The sequence below is a fragment of the Pavona decussata genome, unplaced genomic scaffold (genome assembly GCF_977016875.1).
Source record: "Pavona decussata unplaced genomic scaffold, jaPavDecu1.1 SCAFFOLD_154, whole genome shotgun sequence".
Lineage (NCBI taxonomy): Eukaryota > Metazoa > Cnidaria > Anthozoa > Scleractinia > Agariciidae > Pavona > Pavona decussata.
In genome coordinates, this window is record NW_028145566.1 from 1,127,295 (window position 1) to 1,150,722 (window position 23,428).

At 35.8% G+C, this 23,428-nt stretch overlaps 1 protein-coding gene and 3 long non-coding RNA genes across 4 annotated transcripts in view; all 4 read left to right on the forward strand.

Moving 5' to 3' along the window:
* The window catches only part of LOC146466087 (uncharacterized), a 277,353-nt gene that overhangs the window by 74,788 nt on the left and 179,137 nt on the right, over nucleotides 1-23,428 (forward strand). The window lies entirely within an intron of this gene.
* Nucleotides 8,345-23,428, forward strand: part of LOC146466091 (uncharacterized) — a 65,343-nt gene continuing 50,259 nt past the window's right edge. Inside the window, exon 1 of the long non-coding RNA XR_014868152.1 lies at nucleotides 8,345-9,484. This is a non-coding gene — a long non-coding RNA (uncharacterized LOC146466091). The remainder of the gene's footprint in view (nucleotides 9,485-23,428) is intronic.
* Nucleotides 11,283-15,781, forward strand: LOC146466092 (uncharacterized). Its single transcript, XM_085127890.1, has 4 exons — nucleotides 11,283-11,715; nucleotides 12,456-12,605; nucleotides 14,932-15,081; nucleotides 15,701-15,781. Exons 1-4 carry the CDS (start codon nucleotides 11,629-11,631, stop codon nucleotides 15,779-15,781), a joined length of 468 nt encoding a protein of 155 aa, XP_084984016.1. The 5' UTR covers nucleotides 11,283-11,628.
* LOC146466093 (uncharacterized) lies at nucleotides 20,577-23,384 on the forward strand. Its single transcript, XR_014868151.1, has 2 exons — nucleotides 20,577-22,251; nucleotides 22,454-23,384. It is a non-coding gene; the product is annotated as an uncharacterized LOC146466093 (long non-coding RNA).

A 23,428-nucleotide genomic window follows, 5' to 3' on the forward strand; every position in this document is an offset into this window, starting at 1 on the left:
AGTCAATGATTCCTTGATTTTGTGAACTGCAACCAAGTTTTCATTAAAGATTTTGCTATTGATGAATGTTGGTTTGGAAGTCAGTTTCGATAATTGTTTCTCATTAGTCACCAGTTTAATGTCTTCTCGTTTTCTGATATTTTCCATCGTCTTACCAAACACTGAGTTATTCATCAGTTTGAAGAAATCTTTCTCAAAAGCATTCTTTGCATTAGTTCTTTGACGAGTATTGAAATCAATATATGTCTTCAACCAGGGTGATTGGTCAAATGACAGAACACGGTGAATTTTAGTTAATTTGAGTCCCAATTCACGGTATAATTGTAAGTTTCTATAATGTAATACATATTTTGTTTTGTTTCCCAATGTTGGAATCAATTTATTGACTTGTCCACTTGTGATTCCAAATTTATCTGCAATTCTTTTGCAATAATCTGACAGCATATTTGGTGTCACTTTGATTTGTTCAGCAGCACATGGATAATCATTGTGCAAGTCATGTAATTCATTTGGATATTCCAAATCAACTTCCAATAAATATCCAGCCTTGTTATCTTTGGGAACTGTTTTCCAATTAATGTTTTTTATTTGTTGTTTATTCAACCATTTAAAATTCCCAGTTGGAAGATGTTGTGACATAGCCCATCCATATAGATTGTTGGCATCCAAATACATGATATGTTTACTAGGCTAATTTCTATTCCAATTTTGCATGTATTTGTTGTTTGCTTTGCCGTATCTGTTGGCAATATAACTGATTCCTCCACGCATGCCTTTTTCAACGAATTGATACATATCAACATCAGTAATCCCGGCCTTAAGAGTCCACGTGGGCCCAAAGAGGATAAGTAAGTAAGTAACATCAGTAATTAATTCAAGTTGGACTTCAGTCATTTTCAACATTGCATCCCATGATAATCCCGGAGATGTAAAATAATGACATGGATCCAATCTATAATATTCCAAACATGTTTTCCTGAAATTTTCAAAAACATCAGCCAATAGCAATACATCCGATATCAGATACAAATCATGGTAATCACCCATTGTTTTCAAATGAAATTTATTCCAAACATTTTGCGCATGTTTGTATTCATCATCTGTAATATGTGTATTATTCATTTTACTGAAAAAATCATCTTTGGATGGTAATTGTGTTTCATTGAACTTATCAAAATTACTCATATAATCATATGGATAAACACCTTTTTGTTTCATTAATTGTAATTTACGACCTTTGAAAACTTCACTGGTATATTTGAAGGCATCTTCTGGTAAATTTGTAACCAGATTTGCTAATGATTGATTCATGAATTGCAAACTATCAATAAACACCAAATTGTATCCCAACATGAAGGCCATGTATTTCTCCATGTTATTTGGAATCACATTGATTTCATGTTGTTTGGTTTCGCCTTTTTTGTTTTTATAGGTATTATTTTCAATGATTTTACCAATTTCTTGCATTATAAAATGGCTATCATATCCTTTCAAATTATGGAATATTACAGGGATTTTTTGTGTTCAATAGAAGTTATAATTACAGTCATCATGTACTGCGCCACGGAATTCACCAGTAATGTGGCAATGATCTCTGACACGTTTATCGTTTTTATTGAACTGTTTTCCACAAATATGGCATGATTTTGATGCATGGAATTTGGCTTCATCTTCTGGAGACATAACTAATGGTTTATTGAATTTGTATTTAATAGTTTGTCTGCAGTATTTGACTTCAGCAAGCATTGCCTCCATGAATTTGTAAACAGCTTTTTCTCCACGATAATATTTTATTGGTTTGGAATATTTGTCATCATAGCAGCAAACAACTTTGTATCCATAACCACAATCAGTGTGTTTTTGATAAGCTTCGGTAAATGATTTGTCATCTGATGGATTACATCCATGAACTGGTTCAGTAATTGCTTCAAAATCAGCATATATCACAAATGGTGCTGGTAATTGTTTTCGGCAATTTGTGAATTCAATTTTTGATCCAATTTCTGGCATTTTAATTGATTGTTCACCATTGATTTCAATACATATTTCACGATGTTTGTTCAATCTTTGTTCTGTCGTAAAATGTTGCAAACAATGCATACAAAAATGTTTTCTGTGATGTGATTAAGTTTTGTGATGCATAAATCGATTAAAATCTTTGATAAGACAGTAATGTTTATTTTCATCATCTGAGATTAGCAATAGATTCATCACATTCTCAAACTTTTCTTTTGAAACATAAATTGGATAAGTTTGTTTGTTTTCATAACCGAATACGTTGATATTAATACTGTTTTGGGTTTCAATTTTGTTTTATTGTTTGACTGAAACTGGAAATTCAATTCCTTGGTAATCCAATTTTTCGGCAAATGATTTGTCAGTTTTTTTGATTCTTTGTGGATTGTCATTTCGTGGATTTAAATGTCTGATGTGACACCATCGAAAGCATTGATTGTCTTTATTCTGTAGATTGATTAATCCATGTTTGTTATGTTGTAGTTCAGTTGGAAGTTTAATGTAAGAACTTCCAGTAAGAGGCTCATATTTGATAATATTGATGTAATGTCCATTGATTGATTTAATTATCCAAGCTGAACCTTCACTAATCCATTTGTGAATATCATTCATAATTTGTTCAACATTAACATCCAAAGATTCTTGAAAATCATTGGCATTAGTTATTGTTTTTGGTTTACTATTAAAATATCCAATTCTGGAGACAGTTTGGTTTCCTTTTTGTTGTTCAAAATAAATTGTCAAAGTTTCAATAAATTTAATTCCTTTCATTTGAAGTAATAATTGTTTCATAAAATGAGCAATAGCTAATCTGGTTGAACTCATTTGAATCAAAGGATCTGTTTCATTTTTAATTCCAACTTCATAAGATTTTGTATATCCCTTGAATGCTCTTGCAACTTCTGTGATTTGAGTTCTTTGTGTTGGAATCGGAGTCACTTTCTTTTTTCGAGGCATTGAAATTGGACGTCTGGGTATTAATTGATTATCAAATGATACTTTTTTCACTCTGGGTGCAGCTTTGGGTTTATCGGCAAATTGAATCGGAGGTGGAATTATGTTGTTTCTCGGCAAAGGTTGAGGTCCATCTCTAAATTGAACAGGTGGTTTGATGATTGTATTCTCATAATTCTGAACCATTTGTTTGACTGATTTTCGTGGAAAAGGAATTGGAGTAACTTTCTTGGTTCTTGGCATTGGAACCGGTTTTTGTTTAGCGATTAATAATTCAATTAACTGATTTTTCGTTAATTTGGATAGATTAGATTTGTTCATATTATAATAATACAACATATTATTTTCAAAAGGTGCGTTCAAATTTTGTGGCAGATTAGCTAATGAATGTTGACTGCCAACAACATTCATGTCAGATATCCGTTGTACATCTGACGGGTACCTTTTACGTGTTACTTTATTGTGGGACATGCCCTGAATACACTCATTTGAGCATACTCAGGAAATGTTTACACAATAATTACCAAAATTCAATGTTTGGTAAATGTTCATGCAAATGTTTTTTGTATGGGAAGTTACCATTATTGATTTTTTTCATCATTGCATTGAATTTTTTATCAATCAACTGTTTCTCATTTTCTGTGAACTCATCGTCTGATTCTTTCATTTTAATATCCAATTCGAATGATTCAATGGGTTCACCACATGATTTCATATGATTATATTTACTTCCATTTTGCATCTGTTTTTTACAATTCGGGCATGTAAATGTTTGTTTTCTCCATTTAACTGAAACGGATTTTGTCGGTAACTCATTTTCATCAATATATTCAAAACAGTAAGCTTGTTGATTAAATTTTGAAATTCCAGTTTTGCATTTATTTAATCCCTCAGCAACCATTTTAATAAGACCAGGATTAATTCCTAATTCTTTTCCAGCTTTGTATGTGCTGTGATAATAATTGATTTCATTTGTTTCACAATTTGTTGCTTTCACACATTTTACATTTTTATGATTATTAGCTGCAAATCCATAATCTCGATTCTTTGCTGATTTCAAACAATTTTCTTGTTGTGTCATAATTTGTAAATTCTTAATTCGATTATCATCTCTAATGTCATTTATATGGTCAATTACCTTACCATCTGGAATAATACCATGAAAGCATTCATAAACGAATCTATGTACAAAATTTGTTTTTTGTTTCTTATTATTCATTTTCAAAAAAATTTGCATATAACCATTATAATTTTTACGACCAATTAATTTTCTCATTGTTTGACAATTGATTACCTTACCAGACTTTGAAGCCGCATAACTGGTATAAATTGGATGTGTATAATATCTTTTTTCATTATAAATAACATAATTTTTGACCGTTTTTGGTAATAATGAATTCTCACCAGACATATAATCCATATATGCTTTGTCGGATATGATAATATTACGTGTTGGGTTTGACATAGTAGATTGAGAACCAACAGTCTCAACCACATCCAGATTTTGCAATGATGGGATACTGGATCGGTCCCTTTTTGCTTGTTTCATTTTTTGTGGCATCAAGGCCTTCAATTCCATTTAATTTTCATGAAATTGGAGGTCTCATATATTTTCTCTAATTTTTATTTTCTCACTTTTTTAACCAATAATGTATACTATAATTATCTCTTTATATAGTTTAAGAATTGACTTTGTACCAAAACTGATTTCCAAAACCCCATTATTCATAGTTAAATCAAAATATAGCCAAACAACCCTTGTATTCATTGATGATTAATCATTGTAAAGTGGAAAATTAATGTCATCCAAATCGTTACACATTCTGTAAAACATCTTATTGATAATCTTATTTTCTGTCCTTGAAAACTCACAATCATTGTCTTCCATTGGTGGAAATTCCATTAATCTATTGACTGTTTGTAGTTCATCATCTGAATATGAGCTGTTAAAAAGGTCTTTTCTTGCTTGATGCATGTGTTTCATATTTTCTGAGGGTGTAACTAAGGACAGATTTTCAATAGAATTATTCTGACGATTGGAATCAATATGATTAACTTGCATTCCAGGTGGAATTATTGTTTGATTAACGGCTTCATAGACGAACCGATGTGCTGGGCATGTATTGTATGGCCCCGGAGAAATTATATAATAACCATTTTCAGATAAGTATCCTTTTCTAGGTTCTAATCTTTTTCGATTGATTATATAACCATCAGCAGATGTTGCATAGTTTTGAAATGTTGGATGAATAAGATATGTTTTATCATTATGATCAAATTGGTTGTTCATATAAATTAGATTACATAATTTTTTCGAAACCGGTTATAACCGGTTTTTTTCTCCATCATTCAAATCAGCGATCGATGAGTTGGTTGGATTTAATCGATGATTGTTTGTGAGTTGGGGATCAGTTTGGTGTCATTTTTTGAAAAACCTAAATTTAGGTTTTTGAAAAACCGAGGATTCAAGTTTTTTGAGTTCATTGTTGAATCAGGTATGAATTCAGTGAAATTTTCAAAAGTGTGCTTATACGCCCAATTATCTAACTACTCCACCCACCCACCCACCCACATCCACCATCCAACCTTAAATTAACAAAGAACAGTGCGAAAATATTTCTACCCCTCCTTCCGATTGATCAACCCTGACCTCTCACTCCTACCCCACCCCTCGAAAAGATGATCAGAAAATTTATATTCCAAAAATTAAAGAGTTGCTAGATTGCAAATTTTATACAACTAAAAAAAAATCTTCCCTCGCATCTTCCCAATCGCCCGAGTTTCAGAAGTAAACAAACAGGGGAGACATATTAATTCCTCACGACCTTGGTATTTGTTTCAAAAACTTGACCTTAGACAAACACAAGTTGATAGCAAAAATGTATACCGATAGGCCGATAACAACAAAGACTATGAGGAATGCACACACTGTTGTTAGTTCCTCGACATTCCAGAAATATGGAGAACCTTTCAAATCAAGAAAGCACTTTTAATAAGCTCAGAAGAGATTTAGCTTAAACTGGTGGCTGAGGCGAGATTCTAAAATACTGTCAAAGTCTCCTGTAAAAATTGGCTTGCTTGGTTGATGGTAAACAGACGTTCTAAAATGAATTCGTAAATCTTCCGAGAACAATTTGGGTCTACAAATGTCATTTTTTAAGCTACAAAACGCTATTTGCGAATTCGAAGAAACAGAAATCGTATCGCAAAAATTTTAAAGTTTTCATCGAAACATTAAAGAACATACATTTTTCAATGTTTCTTTCCCTCTCCTTAAATTTCTTGGGAAATACTTATGGTGTGAATGACAAACACCAAACAAGTGACTGAACAGTGTGTGAAAGCCAACAAACTCCTTGACTTTGTTCCCCGAGCTTCTACGTACACGTCCAAAGCACCCAAACGCGTCGTACACTGTACCTTTCTATCTTCCCGTGACATCTCGGCTACGCAACCCAAGATTGGTCGCCACAATCCTTTGGCCTACTAAAGCATATTTTCCAGCTTGATATTTCAGCTTTTGATACAAATCGTAGTTAAATGGTTAAGTGGTGCTGTGAAATTAATATTTTGATGTCTGGTCAGAAATTGTTCTATAGTGTAATTTGTTTTCTTAGCGTATTTAATTTGTAGTGTTGCGTTTTCAGCTGCGTAGTGCAGAAGAACGATTCCAGAACGATAAAAACATACTGCTAACTGGTCCGCTCTGAAAAGGAGCATTCTGATTGGCTCCTTGAGCCGTCCGAATTTTCCTATCCGGACCGCTAAGCTGGACCGCCTGTGTTACAACGCAACTTTGAAAGAAGAAAAGTGTTTCAAATTTTGACAGAGACAAACCAAAAATTTTTAAATTAAGCTTATGAAGTAGGAACTATTCAAAACATGGTGTCGGAGTTTTAATATGAGATTGATGCATTGTATTATCCATACGAACAACATAAACAAGTTTCACGTTGACTTGAAAGCAGCAAAGGGAACGCCTATATAATAAAAACCTTAGTGAAATAGAGTGAAATAGCTCATTCGGTCTGTATTGGGACAATGTTGGTCTCGTCCCCCCCCCCCCCCCCTTTGTTGTTGTTGTTGTTGTTGTTGTTGTTGTTGTTGTTGTAAGAAAGAAATCGACCTATATTTTCCCAAGGAGACCTCACGCCAGTTCAGTAACGTATGCATACAAAACGTATTTTTTTGGTCAAATCTCTCAATAACAGGAACGTAACCTCCCTCAGTGAAATTCGTGCGCCAAGTTTAGGCACTTTTGCAAATACTTTTATTTGCCGTAACTCCGCAATACCGGCCGCAAACAACAATAAATTCTCTTTTCTACAACTAATGTCCTGTTCACATCAAGGCTAAAACACGTTTAAAAGCTGTTTAGTTAAACACAGTTTAAAATTGTTTTCTTCATAAAAGCTCCTTTCGGATTTTTGTCGGCTGCCGATTTAGCACCAATGAAAGCTTCAATTAAAGTTTACTTGGATCCTATGTCAAAGACAATGGTTCAGCTTTCTGATACCAATTTTCATTTGTTAAACCTGATTTACTTAAACATGTTTTGTTCGGTGTGAATTGGGCTTAGAATACGTGACGAGGCGAAAATTCATCCTGTCTTTGTAATCCCGTAATGCTGGATACACTGGCGATAAATCAACGAACGAGAGAGTTTTCCCGCCATTTGTAAATGAAAACTCTTTTTATCGCCTTGTTTTGATAGCCTAAGACCTCCTATTGGGTAAGCATCAGACATGTATAAGTCGTATTTCATTCCTCTGTACTTTTCCTACAGGAACATGACCGTCTAGCCAAGATTGGCCAGAGGACAGACAATTTGGAGCAAGAAGTACATTCCTGACGGTTGGCGTGTAACTCTCCAGCTATCAATTATCAATGGATGAATTGACTTTTCCCTCTACCCATTCGCACTCTGAGTGAGTGGTATTTTATATTAAGGTGTGAGGGGTGGTGTGACGGGGATAGGGGCAGCAGGGTTCTCAGAGTATATAAGTCCAGCAAGGGGTTGGACACAACAAAGTCTCATTAGGGTAAAACTAAAAGCTGACGCCAAAAACGTCCAGTGAACCAGTCTGCAACCCCCCCCCCCCCCTCCTTTAAAAAAAAGTATGCTGATGGCATAAAAACCCTAACAAAAGTTCATACGAAAATTTCTTTCCCCCTCCCTCCCCCAAGCAATAAAAGCCCAAAAGTTCATTTCGAACCCCAAAATGGGCCTCGCCCACCCCTCCCCCCTCCCCCTGGTATTCCTTCCTATGTTTTTTATGATTATCTGTAAGAGCCCTCGCCCTTGGATGAAAGACGGAAAAGGCGTGTGCTCTTTCAGGCAAGAGATTTTATATGTGTATATATGGAAATTATATATAAAATTCCGTACTGGGTTCCACTTCTAGTGTTTTCGACTTCGTCGGTTCGGATATATTTTCTCAGACTATGACATTATTATAAAGTGTTGCTCAACAATTGTTGAGCGATGGCTAAACTTGTTGGGTCCATCGTGAATTCCCTGTTGTGTGCTATCGCCAATCAACATGTCGCAGCTTGGTAGATGTATGTTTTCAGTCTTTGACAGAGGCATTTCCGGAAGATAGGAAATCCGAGATCTCCCAACAACAGAAATTGTTGAGGGATGTCTAGACTTGTTGGCTCCATTACAAATTGACAATTGTTTTCATTGACCGCTCAACACGTTGCGCATTGATAGATGTATGTTTCAGTCAGTGACACAGGCGTGCGGGAAAGAAAATAAAGTGAATCTTAGTTCTCCCAATAGGAGCAAAATTGCACGTGCACGTTAAGCAGAATAGAGCCAGGTTATATCCAGTTTAACAACGCGAAACTCGTTGATATATTTGATACATCACTTCAACAAAGTGCAACATGTTGAATGGCCTGTTTTCAACCAGCAACAACTCGTGATACACCGCTTAGCATTCGTACGACAATCTTGTGTCATTGGCTAACAATTTAATGGCCGTAAAGTGGGGTTCCATTTTGGTATTGAATTTCAGCTTATATCTTATATTTTTAAATTGAAATATTGATATCTGGTGTACTGTTCGACAGCAGACTACACTGGAAATGCGTTCTTCTGCTATATTTATTATCGGTTTTAGAAGACAGAGGGAGGGTTGGGGCGAGTTAAAGTGGCTTCCTTTTTTACTCGGCCCATTTTACGTTCAGTTTTCCATAATAAATAAAATCAAATTGATAGAGCTGGGTAAAATTAGAGGCACTGGCTCTGGGAAGGCATAAAGAGCAGCTTCAAGTTTGTCCTTCATAGAGTGTGTTATGAATTAATAATTGTAACAATTTAGTCAGTTTGCAAAGAGGTAGGTTAGAAAAAGTGGGAATTTCAATGCTGAATTTATATGACATGAAAAACTCGTCTCAAGACGGAATTCCCGTCTGGCAGGAATTTGGTAAACTAAAGGTTACCAATTCACAGATTTATTCTCCCTTTTTTGTCATAAATTCATTGAGTGACAAAATCAACTGAGAGGTGCTTTTAGAATTTCCCTCTTTTAACAAGCTTTAATTGCGTCTTCGTATGTTAAAATTTTAAAGATTTAGATTACCAAATTGAAATTTAATAACATAATTTTTTGTACTTGTTGTAACATGTTGTAAAATGGTGTTCTCGTAAAAAAAATTGCCGGTTCGGCCTAAAGGCTCATGGTTCTTGTAACACAGTGCTGAAATACCGAATACATTTGAGACGAGTTCGTCGTCTAATTGGACTTGTTTGTGAACTAAGTAGTAGTAATAAACATTCCATTAACCCTTTAACCCCTTCTATCAAAGAACAAATTCTCCTATCTTGTCCCCATACTTTTCTTGTAAAAGTACTGGGGAGAAGTTATTAAAATATCAAGAAAATTCACCTGAGTGATCATGTCCTTAAGTAATTCTCATGACCTCAGGGGTTGAATAACCATTGATATTAGCGGAGCTCCCGCGCGCGCCTTGCGGCGCGCGCGAGCGGAGCCCCATAGCTAAGAGATTTTGGTAAACCCATCAGTGCGAGAAATTTTGGTTTGGTTATGACGTCACTTCCGTCCGAGCGACCGACCGACCGACCGTACATACGTTCGCTACTCCATGTATGCCAATTTGAAATGAGACACTCAAACCCTATGCAGCAACCCAGGTAAATTTTTCGGCGGGAAATTGCATGACTAACTGCGCTGCCACCTGCGTTTCTTTGGTGGGAAGTTACATCGCCAACAGCGTTTGAGAAAAAGAAAATCATCGTGAAGGCCAATATGAAATGAGACAGTCAAACCCTGAGCTGCAACCCGGGTTAATTTTTCGGCGGGAAATTGCGTGGCCGACTGCGCTGCCACCCACGTTTCTTTGGCGGGAAGTTACATCGCCAACTGCGTTTGAGAAAAAAAAACATTTTGAACCCGACAAAATACAAAGTCAGCTTCAATTTTAATATGAATAATTTTACCTACATGGAAAGCAAAGAAAGGGAGATACAAAGAGATCGAGAAAACAGGCGACGAAGAAGCGAAGTTCAACGTGAGAGAGATCGACTGAGAGTGCTAGCAAACAGGCGAAATATGAGTGACGAACAACGAGAGAAAGAACAGGACAGGGCTTGAGAAAGCAGGCTGAATTTTACTGAACAACAACGAGAGAAAGAGCAGGATAGGGCTCGAGAAAACAGGCTGAATTTTACTGAAGAACAGCGGGAAAAAGAGCAAGAAAGAAATCGAGAGAAGAGGCGGAATTTTAGTAAAGAGCAACGGGAAAAAGAGCAAGAAAGAAATCAAGAGAAGAGGCGGAATGTTAGTGTAGAACAGCGTGAAAAAGAGCAAGAGAGAAATCGAGAGAAGAGGCGGAATTTTAGTGATGAGCAACGGGAAAAAGAGCAAGAAAGAAATCGAGAAAAGAGGCAACGAAATAGTGAGGAACAGCTAGAGAAAGAAAGAGAAAGGTGTCGTGAAAAAAAGGAGGCGAATTAGTGAAGAACAACGAAAAAAAGAGCGAGAAAGGAAACGAGAAAGCAGGCGAAGAAGTAACTCTAGCAGGTCACAGCAAAGGGAAAGAAAAGGAGGTGAGTTCCACTTTATTTTAGCTTATATAGCAATCACAGCATTTGAAATGCTTTTGTCGATTTTTTAGTTTAAGCTGGGTTGTTTCTGAAGAAAAAATGGTAGCAGTTTCAATTGTTTTTCTTGACCAATCACCATATCCATACGTCGCTCGCTTGTCAAGCTGTCAAAACAAGAGTAAGCGACATTTTTATTATAACCTATAGTGTTGTTGATCGAGATATTTGTTTGGATTTGTGTGGATCTACAATTTTCGGGACCTTTCTGTTAAAGCCTTGGTTGTCTGAAAATATCGATGCACGTAAATACGTGGATATTATGGAAAATACTGTTCAGAATGGCTTTTCACTGAACCGAATGTTGTGTTGTAGAAATGAAACCCGCCGCCGTTTATTTTATGAGTGGGTTAATCATGCAGACAATGAATTGTGTTTGAGATTAGAAGTCAAGAATTAAGAACTAAAACTTTAGTTGTCAGAGGATTTCAACCGCTACATGGAAGCAAATCATGGTTTCTTCCTTTTTGTGATCTGATGTTTTCGTTTAGCAGTGGAGGGACAACACGAGGAACGTGTGCGTGGAGATGTGCAAGACGAAGACGGGTCTCAGATATCGTCGAACCTACCGCCTGTTGAAAAAGATCCAATTCAGTTTGGTGATAATCATGCAGGTATAATCATACATTCAGTTAGTGTAGGCTGTGGTTAATGTACGATTCTGAGAAAGCTTATTGTCGTGGAATGTCTTTGTGTACGCTTACTGTATTTTGCGAAACGAAACGAAATGAAAACAAATAGGGTAAAAAAATGATGTCAAGTGAGATCATTTGGCGCGCGTTGTAATGTAAACAAAATTGATGAATAAACACCGGAAGTGCAGAGTTTTGAAATTAAAAATCTGTATTTCGCGAAACGAGCTCTTTTTAGATCACATCAAACTTCAGCCTGTTTTATGACATGCGTAAACCCTTTTCGTAAATAACCCTCGTTGTAATGATGGATTTTGAACAAAAAGCGGCGAGCAAAGAGGTCAGAGATGCCCCGTTTCGCAAATTACAGATCTGTATTTTGCGAAACGAGCTCTTGTCAGATCACAGCGAACTTTTACCTGCGTCACTACATTCGTAACGCTTTTCGTAAATATTCCTCGTTTCAATGATAAATTCTAAACAAAATGCTGCGAGCCAAGAAGTCGAAATACTCCGTTTCGCAAATTACAGATCTGTACCACACTAGCCGCGACCTGACGCAGGTTGTGTTTTCACTGTATAGGCCGCGCGAACAGTAATTTTGCTTTTAAGAGGTTAGAGGAATGCGGCTTGTGATTGTAATGTGAATCTCAAGTGTTATAAGTATGAAGCCAATTATGGCTTGTTCTTGTTTCTGAATTGATGATTTAATTTGTTTTCAGTGGAGGAAGAACAGCATGAGCTGGACTGTGTACATATACAAGGAGGTCAAATTGAAAGAAATTACAATCTGCAAGACAGTCCTGAGGTATCGTGGAACGTGTCGCCTGTTGAAAGAGATTCCTTTCAGTTTGGTCACGATAATGCGCCAGGTAAGAACATTACAATTATTGCATTCATTGAGAGTGTGCTGTGGTTTTGGTGTGAGATTTTGAAGCCAATTGTAGTGGAATCTAGTCACACAATCATGTACTTTGGTGGCTTAAGTGGATGCTGAATATTTACCTACATAATATTTTAATTTGTATTTTGTAGCTCCCAGCTGCACATAATAATTTTGTGCTAAAGGATTTCAGTTACATGTACATGTATGCTGAGTTGGTTTTCTTCTGGTTTATGCCAGCTAGTACAATTACATGTACATTGTACCCTGTATAACAGATAAATATTATGACTGCTATTGTTGGTATAATTAATAATACTTAGCACTTTTCTGCATTATGCCCCAAAAATATAAATCTCCAGGAGGGATGGGGAATTTGTAAGGTTATTAATTATTATGATTATTTGCCGCCAGAAATTTTTGCAAAATTTATTGTTGTCATTTCTGTCAAGAATGTCAGTGTAAATCTTGTCATATTGTGACAAATCTGTTCATTATTTCACCCTATTTGTTTTCATTTCGTTTCGTTTGGCAAAATACAGTAAGCCTTTGTGTAGAGAAAATTGCAACAGATTTTGTGGACCGGTCTTTACCATGCAATCGCAGTACAGTGTAGGTCGCTTATCAAGCTATTAAAACCATAGCAAGCGTTGAGTTTGGCTTTCCGCCTCATATTTCCCTGCGTATGTGTGGATTTACAATCTTTTACAATACTTAACCGTAACTCTTTGATTGCGGGAGAAACATTGATGCATCTTAAAGCATGGATATTATGGGAAATCCTGTTCAGATTTGGGCAGCACTAAAATCAGGATTCTGGAATTAGGAATCCGGAATCTGGTACCTGGCATTGGAAAAAAGTTTTTTCTAACGGAGAGTGAAATATTTGATGGTGAAATTTATGCCTTTGGGTAAACAATATGGAAACATTTACTGCTAGCAAAAAAAGTTGAATGTTAATACTAGTTCGAATGAAGTGACGTCCTTGTCAAATGCAAGTTTTATATTTTTCGATTTGGAACACCAGAGATGAGTTCTAATTCACTCACTTCCCTCTAATGAAAAATGATTGTTCCCATGGTTTTAAAAATTCAAAATGATTGCCCATGCAGTGAAGAAAATCAATTCGATAGTCCGTTAATCTTGCTTTTGAAACTTTATTAGGTTTTCTTGAGACCACAAATATCGCATACAGTAAATTACGTTCACAAGGTTTCATTATGCATGGCCAGCAGGTTATCTGTTTTCAGTTTGCAGCTTGTTTAATAGTGCAGCAAAACACAAATTACAAACATCTCACAGCAACAGGACAAACTGAGAATTATTCAGTATTTGTGGGTATATCTCTCATATAGAACAATAAATAAATTACGATCCAGAATAAAATCAGTAAATCCACCAAGTGATTCTCAACAGACTTTGTGCGCTTAGGTTCGGATCGCGATCTGTTGACTAATACCTGTACTGCAGCGGTACTTTCCCCCTCTCTGCCTTAAAATTTAACAGTCTTTCCAAACACAATTTGAAACAGGGTATCCAGAAAATGGATTAGACAAAAGAGGAAGAAAGTGTGTAATCAGATAACTTACCCCTTTTTTTTAATTGGAGAGTCCGCCATCTTTCGGCCTGAAACAATACAAGTTGTCTCTTACATTGTCTCCCCCTGGTCCATAACATATTGTGTCCTTTATAAACAGCGTTTTCTTTTATGCCAACAAGTGATTACGTTTTTTCATTCCGTTTTTTACCCCAAGTCATAGGGTCAGTTGTTAAAAGACAACGGTGTTCAACAAAACCATGTTCAAAGTTATTGTCAATTTTGTCAACAGACATATCTAAACATTGGCTGCTGCTGATGGCAAAAAGAAGGGTTCGAGACCCACTAATTGTCTTAAGCTGCGGCCTAAGTTAATACTCTGTTTAAAAAATTGGCCCATATATTTCACCGTCAAGTATTTCTCTCTCCATTATAAGAAACTTATTTTGAATTCCGCATGCCGGATTCCAGATTCCGGATTCCTGGATTCTGGATTTCAGATTCCAGCTTTTAGTGCTGCCGTTCAGATTTGGCCTTCCAATTGCAATGTACGGAATGTCATAGAATCTAAAACAAGATGAAAGCGGTGAGCTTCTTTTTGGAAGGAGATAATTCATTGCCATGTGGCAGATCATGCGAACAGTTAATTGTGCTTTTAAGAGGTTAAAGGAATACAGCTTGTGATTGTAATGTGAATCTCAAGTGTTATTATATAATTAGTATGAAGCCAATTATGGTTTGTTCTTGTTTGTGAATTGATGATTTAATTAGTTCTCAGTGGAGGAAGAACAGCATGAGCTGGACTGTGTACATATACAAGGAGGTCAAATTGAAAGAAATTACAATCTGCAAGACAGTCCTGAGGTATCGTGGAACGTGTCGCCTGTTGAAAGAGATTCCTTTCAGTTTGGTCACGATAATGCGCCAGGTAAAAACCTTATAATTATATTGCATTCATTGAGAGTGTGCTGTGGTTTTGGTGTGAGATTTTGAAGCCAATTGTAGTGGAATCTAGTCACACAATCATGTACTTTGGTGGCTTAAGTGGATGCTGAATATTTACCTACATAATATTTTAATTTGTATTTTGTAGCTCCCAGCTGCACATAATAATTTTGTGCTAAAGGATTTCAGTTACATGTACATGTATGTTGAGTTGGTTTTCTTCTGGTGTATGCCAGCTAGTACAATTACATGTACATTGTACCCTCTATAACAGATAAATATTATGACTGCTATATATTGTATTTAATAATACTTAGCACTTTTCTGCATTATGCCCCAAAAATATAAATCTCCAGGAGGGATGAGGAATTTGTAAGGTTATCATTGTAATTATTTGCTGCCAGAAATTTTTGCAAAATTTATTGTCGTCATTTCTGTCAAGAATGTCAGTGTAAATCTTGTTAAACTACGAAAGAGAACACCCTACCAGCCTATGTAAGGAGGTTTTGGGATATGTGATGATGTTTATACCTCACTTAACTGTATTAAAGTACTAGGTTGGAACCACCCATTCTAATGTCCCCAATCTCCCTTCCCGGTAGACATGTGTTGGTGCCAAATTCCCTTATCTGGGGAAAAAACCTTCATGTGTAAATAGAACTGTATCTCCCAGCTGCAAGTAACTCATAAAGCAAATTGTCTCCGGAAATTCTTCCCAAAGTTCACAAGTTACATGTAGATGTATGTGTCTGAACAAATTTATTGAACACCATGTCTTTTAACAATTTTCCTCGTGAGGTACAGATACTGCTTTGTATGGAATTTCCTTTGAAAACATAAGGATAACATGATGATGATACCTCATTTTAAGCAAGGGAATGAAATTTATTTCATGAACTGGCAACATTTGATTCCAAAGATCGCATTTAACCTTGACAAGATACTCCAACTATCACAGCTAGGCTGATTTAATGCATCCCATTTTGCATTATTTTAAAGATTAATTATTATTATTATTTTTACACTGAAAGAACTTTTTGTTGATCACTATCTTTGTTAATAATCTGCATCTAGATAGGTTTGTTGTAATCAACAAATTGACATTTGTGGTTTTAAATACAATAATTAATGTCAGTGTGGATACAAGACTGGTTCTTTATAAATGCTAAAAAATTTTAGGAGAGTAAGTGCTTTCAAGGTGATTTTCTTGCTATCACTTGATCGGCAACCACAGCTTTTTGCATTAGAAAATGTTTTGTAAATAGCTTTCCAGTTTTAAAGGAGTGATAAAAATCTGCGAGTCAGCGAGCCATGTGAGCCATGCGAGCCATGCGAGCCGTGCGAGCCATGCGAGCCATGCGAGTCACGCGAGTCATGCGAGCCACAGTATAAAATTTAAGAATTTTTATTTGTTGTATTTTAACATTCACATAAGAACAAGAACAAGAGCATCGGAACAAGATGAATAACATCGCAATATTTAATTCTTACAGTGGGACAACGCAAACCATCATATTTCAGTTTTTGGTTACAGTCAACCTAGGTCACGCGTGAACGATATTTTTGAAATTTGAACGGAGTTTTGAAATTTACATGTCAGTTTTGAAAATCGCCAACGAGATTTCAGAGTTCCCGTATAAATTTCCCTAGCTTATTGACGGTGTAAAGCCGCCGTTACACGTTGAAACTTTTAGCTGAAACTTGCGTGCAACGGCAAACGAGACAAGTTTCACGAAGTGGTGTTACACGGTGAAACTCTTGCTTTTTCACCACTGCGACCGTTGCGAGCCGTTGCAGAAGTAGAAAGCGGTTCTACTTTTCGTGAAACTTGTCTCGCAACGGAAGTTCGAAAAAGTTTCACGAAACCGACCATGTTACACGGCGCAACGCCCGCTGAAACTTGTTTCGCAGCGCCGTTGCACACAAGTTTCAGCTAAAAGTTTCAACGTGTAACGGCGGCTTAAAGCTATGAATTTTTCTTTACACTGCAAAATTAAATATTTCAAGAATAACAATTGTTTCCCAAGTATTTTGAATCTTTTTTTTTTTTTTTCAGTTAATGCGTCTTTTTCGGAACGATTTCCAGAGAAATGTCCAACATTCCATTCACACGTCGGACATTACAAAGAGAAATTCGAATGTTCATTTCATTCTTGGAAATACTGTTCACGCGCGACCTGGGTTGACTGTAATTGACACGTCAGGACTGATTGTCAGTGTCATTCCAATCTTGTAGGGTATGATAAATGAGTGCTCAAAGATGAGCGAAGTCAATGTTGTCGCACTAAATTCAATTTGAAAAGAATCAGCGTAACAGAAGCATTTGCCGTCAGCTGGTGGGTCGAATGCTATCTCGAAACCAGCCTCTGCCACTCAAGTGGCGAGTTTTGAAGAAAGACTTGTCTAAGGGAAAGGACAACCACATGCAGCAGTCAGCCAACCGACAGAGTTCTGATAACTCTGATTCTCGACTAAAGACCAAACCTGTTAAAATGGCGCGATTTACTCACCATTCTTGACGCCAACACACGGAGATCGAGGTGCTGTTCTTTTCTTTTCTTTTTTTTTTTTCTTTTCTTGAATGAAGTTCCACGTGGATATCAATGAATGACAAGTGTCAATAGATACCTATTCGAGTAGCGGTGCAGCTGTATGTTTTTCTCGGATTTTTTTTTCTGAAGTCTTGAACCTTAATAAATTTTTGCGTAATGTTTTTATTTTTTTGTGCATCTTGGGCGATTTTGAATGGTCAAAATTCTCTCCAAAATTATAACAAAAACGAAAAAAAAAATAAATAAAGAAAAAAATTCGTCCAAAATTTTCTCACGCGAAATTAAATAAAACAAATAAAAATTCTTAACATTTGCACTGTGGCTCGCATGACTCGCATGACTCGCGTGACTCGCATGACTCGCATGGCTCGCACGGTGGCTCGCATGGCTCGCTGGCTCGCAGATTTCGCAGACCCGTTTTAAAGGAGAAGTCAATTTGGAGAGTCTATCACTGTTTATCTACCACACATTTGTGTGTTATTTTGGGTGTTTTGGTATTTGACCTATGCAAAGTACACAAAATGTATACATGTGGCAGTCAATGGTGTACAGCTGTAGCATTGTGGCAAAAAAAACTTCAATGGTGAATTGAGTTTTTATTTGCCTTCCATTAAGCAGCTATAAATTTTTTTATAACGCCAAGTCATGAACTTAGTCTAAGTGGCCTCAACATTCTTTACCTTTTGTAATTCATGTTCCATGTTTAGTGGCTCAACGCCACGTTGATGGAAATTGTTTTTATTTCCTGAACACCTTGGTCACTATTAGGACATCACAGAAAGTCAGGTACACTGTCTTTACATTTAGATATTATAGTTTACAAGATGAAATGCTGTTGGGGATGGGCAATTAGGTTATGAAGAATTACGTGTGTCTGTGCCGATTTCCCTTACCTGGGAAAAAAAATCTTCACGTGTGAATAAAAGTATACTGCTGCAGCCAACCAATTAAAGCAAATTAATTGTCTCAAGAAATTCTTCCCAAAATTTACAAACAAATTACAAATAGAACAAATTTACTGGACAGCATGTCTTAATTTTGACATTCCCTTTGAGGTGCAATCTAATTATAATGCTTTGTTTTGGATTTCCTTTGAAAACAGGGATAACATAATGATGACACTGAGGGAATGAAATTCATTTTCAAAAAAACAAAACCTAAAAATTAACTTATAATGTGTTCAAAACAGATGTGATGTTACAAGAGATTAACGTTTGGTCTACGGAACTTGGTAAAGATTGTTTGAAGAAAGACGTTTGCCAAAGACATGCACAATGTTCAGGATACCTCTTGTTGTACAGGAAGAATTTCAGTAGCAAGACCATGTAAACAATTTAATGACATGCATTTGACGGGAAAATTGCAATCGTGGATTTTGAAAGCGGATGGAAACAGATTAAAGCAACTGCCTCGAAAGTTTCGTTTACGGGAGATTTAATATTGGCACCATCCCGGATTTCCACAATCACAAACTGCATGCTTACCTTGTACCACCTCCAAAACTGAACTAGCAGCTGATGAAATTGCAAGTAAATTTCCCTTCAGTTGTTGAATGGCATAACCTGCGATGATGCCTCGACTATTCAGAAATCTTTGGAATTTTTAGATGGCCATGATTTCCTAAACGTCTTATCAGAAGGATGTGGATGTTTCCAAAGAGGTAAGATCGAGATCGTCAAGAAAAAAAAATTAACTAATAGTTTTTCCTTGGAACCGATAACCAATAAAGTGTAAACAATGTTAACACACAGCAGCAACTGATAGTAGCAAGAGGTGTACAAAACTTTGTTGCTGTTTCATGATCAGTTGACTCATGAAAACTGTAAACGATAAAATTATTATTCTTATTATTATAATAATTTTTTTATTATTATTTAGTAAAGGTTAATTTACCACCATTAAAGAAAGTTGTTTAACAGGGTACTTAAAGAACTTTTTCTGAAGTGGTTCATGTCAGTTTTCCATTAGTATTTTCTATAGCATTGATTGAGCAGGCCAGGACAGGTGTACGATAAACCAACTTATATGTTATTGTTAAAAATTATATGTCACTAGAAATATAATATTAAAATAATAATAATAATAATAATAATAATAATAATAATAATAATAATAATAATAATATTTAAAATTTGTAGTGCATGGATTTCATACAGAAATGCTCACCTGCGCAAAACAATAATAAAATACAATAATAGAACAAGAATTAAAGCTGTTACAAGCTTAAACTTGGGCCATATTTGATAACTTCCAGCATCGCTTACTCCCCCAAATCAACAGATAGAGAGAAATTGTAAGGCATAACTAACAACCAGATAGATTTGCATTAATTTTCCAGTGCAAATGAAATTTAGGGGAAAGCAGAACATCATTTTGTTTGGTAGAATACCCTGTGCTTGTTAGTTTCACGTTATACACCAGTTATAACTGCACGTGGCAGTGACCAACTTGAAAGCCTAAGCTCCTTTGGTCACTGCCACATTTCACTTTTCACATTTATGTAATTTAATGCTGTCTTTATGTTACTTTTGTTCTATATTGTAATTTCCTTTTGTTGTAAACCATTGAAATAGTGCATAATAATAAAAACCCACAACCCAAAATTTTTTTCGCTTAAATAAATCTTTGCACCTGTTCGAAATGCATTGAGCCTTTTTGCACCTTTTTTCAACCAAATCTTGACTTTTTTATAGGCTGTAAAAGTTACGAAACCTAGCCATCATCTGTACCATGACCGAGCTAGTAAGGGGCATGGGTCTACTGACCTTACTTGATGTCACAAACTGCTTTGCATGCATTTTCACAAAGACTTAATACAATGCAAATCAGTTTGTGACGTAAAGTAAGGAATAGACCCATGTCCCTTAGTAGCTCGGTCATGGGACAGATGATGGCTAGATCTCGTAACTTTTACAGCCCGCTATAAAAAGTCAAGATTTGGTTCTAAAAAGGCGTTAAATAGCACAATATGTTTTGAACAGGTGCAAAGATTTCTTTAAGAGAAAAAAACATTTTGTGGTTAGGTGCACTTTAAACCTTAAAATTTCATACCAGGTTGCTTTAATTCCCAGCTTTAATCCTTGCGTTTTCACCTTTGGTTGAAAACAGAAAGCCCTAATCCTATGCGCCATCTTGGCAACAGGGGACAAGTGAAGTGAACTTAAGATCAAGACAGAAACCATTTGTGCATTGATTATGTTTCATTACTAATAGTGAGTAAGATATGTATCTGTGTGTCCAGGGGTAATGATAACACTTAAAGATTGCAATTTCTGGTATGATTGCCGTGAAGGCCATATTTAAGTGCTCTACACTTTCTACCAAATCTGGTGGTGATCACTGGCATTGTATTAAAACATAACATTTTGCAAGCATTTTCTGTCATTATTTTTCAAGTATGGATATTTAGACGTTTGGACAGAAATGATTTAAAGTAGTAATTAAGAATTTCCGAGATATACTTCTTTTTTTGAATGCATAGGTTTTATATTTACTGATTTGTTTTGCATACCCCATCTTGTATGTGACACGTCATTTAACTTGGCACCACACGGCACAAGTAATTATTGTGGAGCCGCTGTTGTATGATTGTCGTGTGATTTCATATCCTAAATAATTTGATCAAAATGTAAATTGATACTGGACAAAACCTGATGTGGGACAATGATACAGACTACAGACTTGCATAGCCAACACTCTTGCACAATTTACTCATGTAAAATGTTTTCAAAGCTACTGTATTCAAACACTGCATTTGATAATAATGTCATCATGTCTCTATTCAAAACAATAGGTTGTTTATTCTCAATGTTTCTTACTTTGCATCCTACACCAAAATGGCATAGCTGTGAAAAAAGCAACATATATAATGTTTGCCCTTTTCCAAATATGAAAATAACCATTCAGTTGTGAAGTCTCTGGAAGAAGGTTTATGTACTTAGGGAATGTATTGGTTTTGGCACAGTGGAAGTTCCATATTTGATTAAAATGCCTTGCAAAGTCAAAATTCCCATCAGAAGGATACTGTGGTGTAAAAAAAAAAAAAAAAGGAAGAAGAAGAACAAAAAGCAGACTTTGGCTAACTGTAAAAAGAAGCTTATTTTTATTAAATAAAAAATCAAAGGTAAACTGTGTAGTTCCAGAAAATATCTCTACACCCCCCACCCCCCTGGAAGGTTTTTTTTTTTTTGTTCTGCATCCAAACCACCCTCTGACCAGGAAATTCCCTTTTTCAACTTTTTACTATTAACGCCCCACCTCATCTTAAATTTTCTGTTGACCTTCCATGGGGTTGTTATGGTTATTTTTCTGGAACTACACTTTACCAATACTCTTAAGTTTACAATTATTTTCACATAAGCTTGAAGTTCCAGAAAATTTCCAGACTCTTCCCATGGAAGGTTTTATTGTTTTATATCACACATCCTCCCCACAAAATTTCAGTTTAACTCCTACATCACTATAACAATTTCTGATTACCTTCCATGGGGTGGTTATGGATATTTTCTGGAACTACACATGACCGGTACTTTTAAGGTGACATTTATTTTCACATAAGTTCAATGAAGTTCCAGAAAATATCCATACTCTCCCCATGGAAGGTTTTACTGTTTTGCATCACACATCCTCCCCACAACATTTCATTTTGGCTCACTCACCCTAAGAATTTCCGATCACCTTCCATGGGGTGGTTATGGATTTTTTCTGCAACTGTACATTACTGGTACTTTGAAGTTGATATTTATTTTCACATTTATTAGTTCAATAAAGTTCCAGAAAATATCCATACTCTTCCCATGTAAGGTTTTATTGCGTTGCATTACACATCCTTCCCACAAAATGTCATTTTAGCTTCTACCTCACCTTAAGAATTTCTGTTGAGTACATCCATGGGGTGCTTATGTATTTTTTCTGGTACTACACATTACCAATACTTTTAAGTTCACATTTATTCTCACATAAGTTTGAAGTTCCAGAAAATGTCCATACTCATTCCATGGAAAGTTTTATTGTTTTGCATCAGACATCCTCCCCACAATATTTCATTTTAGCTCCTACCTCACCATAAGAATTTCTGTTGACCTTCCATGGGGTGGTCCTGGATATTTTCTGGAACTGCACATTACTTTTAAGTTAATGTTGTTATTGTTTTGTACTAAGATGTACTTTTACATCTATAATCAGTAATATCATAGTGATTTTACTGATTATAGATGTAAAAGACGTTCTTGCCATTTGCTTCCTTTTTGTTTTTTTCTGTTGAAAGAAATGAAATGTGCAGGTATTAGTATCTTAAACAAGGGAAACAAAATTCTGTAAATAGTTTAAATTGGGAAAATGGAAGTGCTTAAGTAATAAATTTCATACTAATGTTACAGAAGGGGAAATTATGGTTGTCTTATGAATTTTGGACTTATATCCAAAACAACAACTTCAGAGAAGTAATCCTTAAGGACCACTCAAAGTTAAAATTCAAGAACACTTTGAAGTTTAATTTTGTAAAGTGCAAAATAACAAATATTTAACATAATAATGTTTGCTAAAAAGGTGTTATTTTAAATGGTCACGCCAAAGGTTATCATTTCTTCACACAGAATTAACACTTAAAGTACATAACTAATGAAAAATTATTAGAACCCATGGACTCTGTAAAGAATTGTAAAAAAGTACTTTTAGCCAATGAAACCTGTTAATGAAGTCTATTCACAGTAAATGTCTACCTTGATAATAATTACCTTTGTCTTGATGCATTGTTTTTTTGGGGGGGCGCCATTTGTT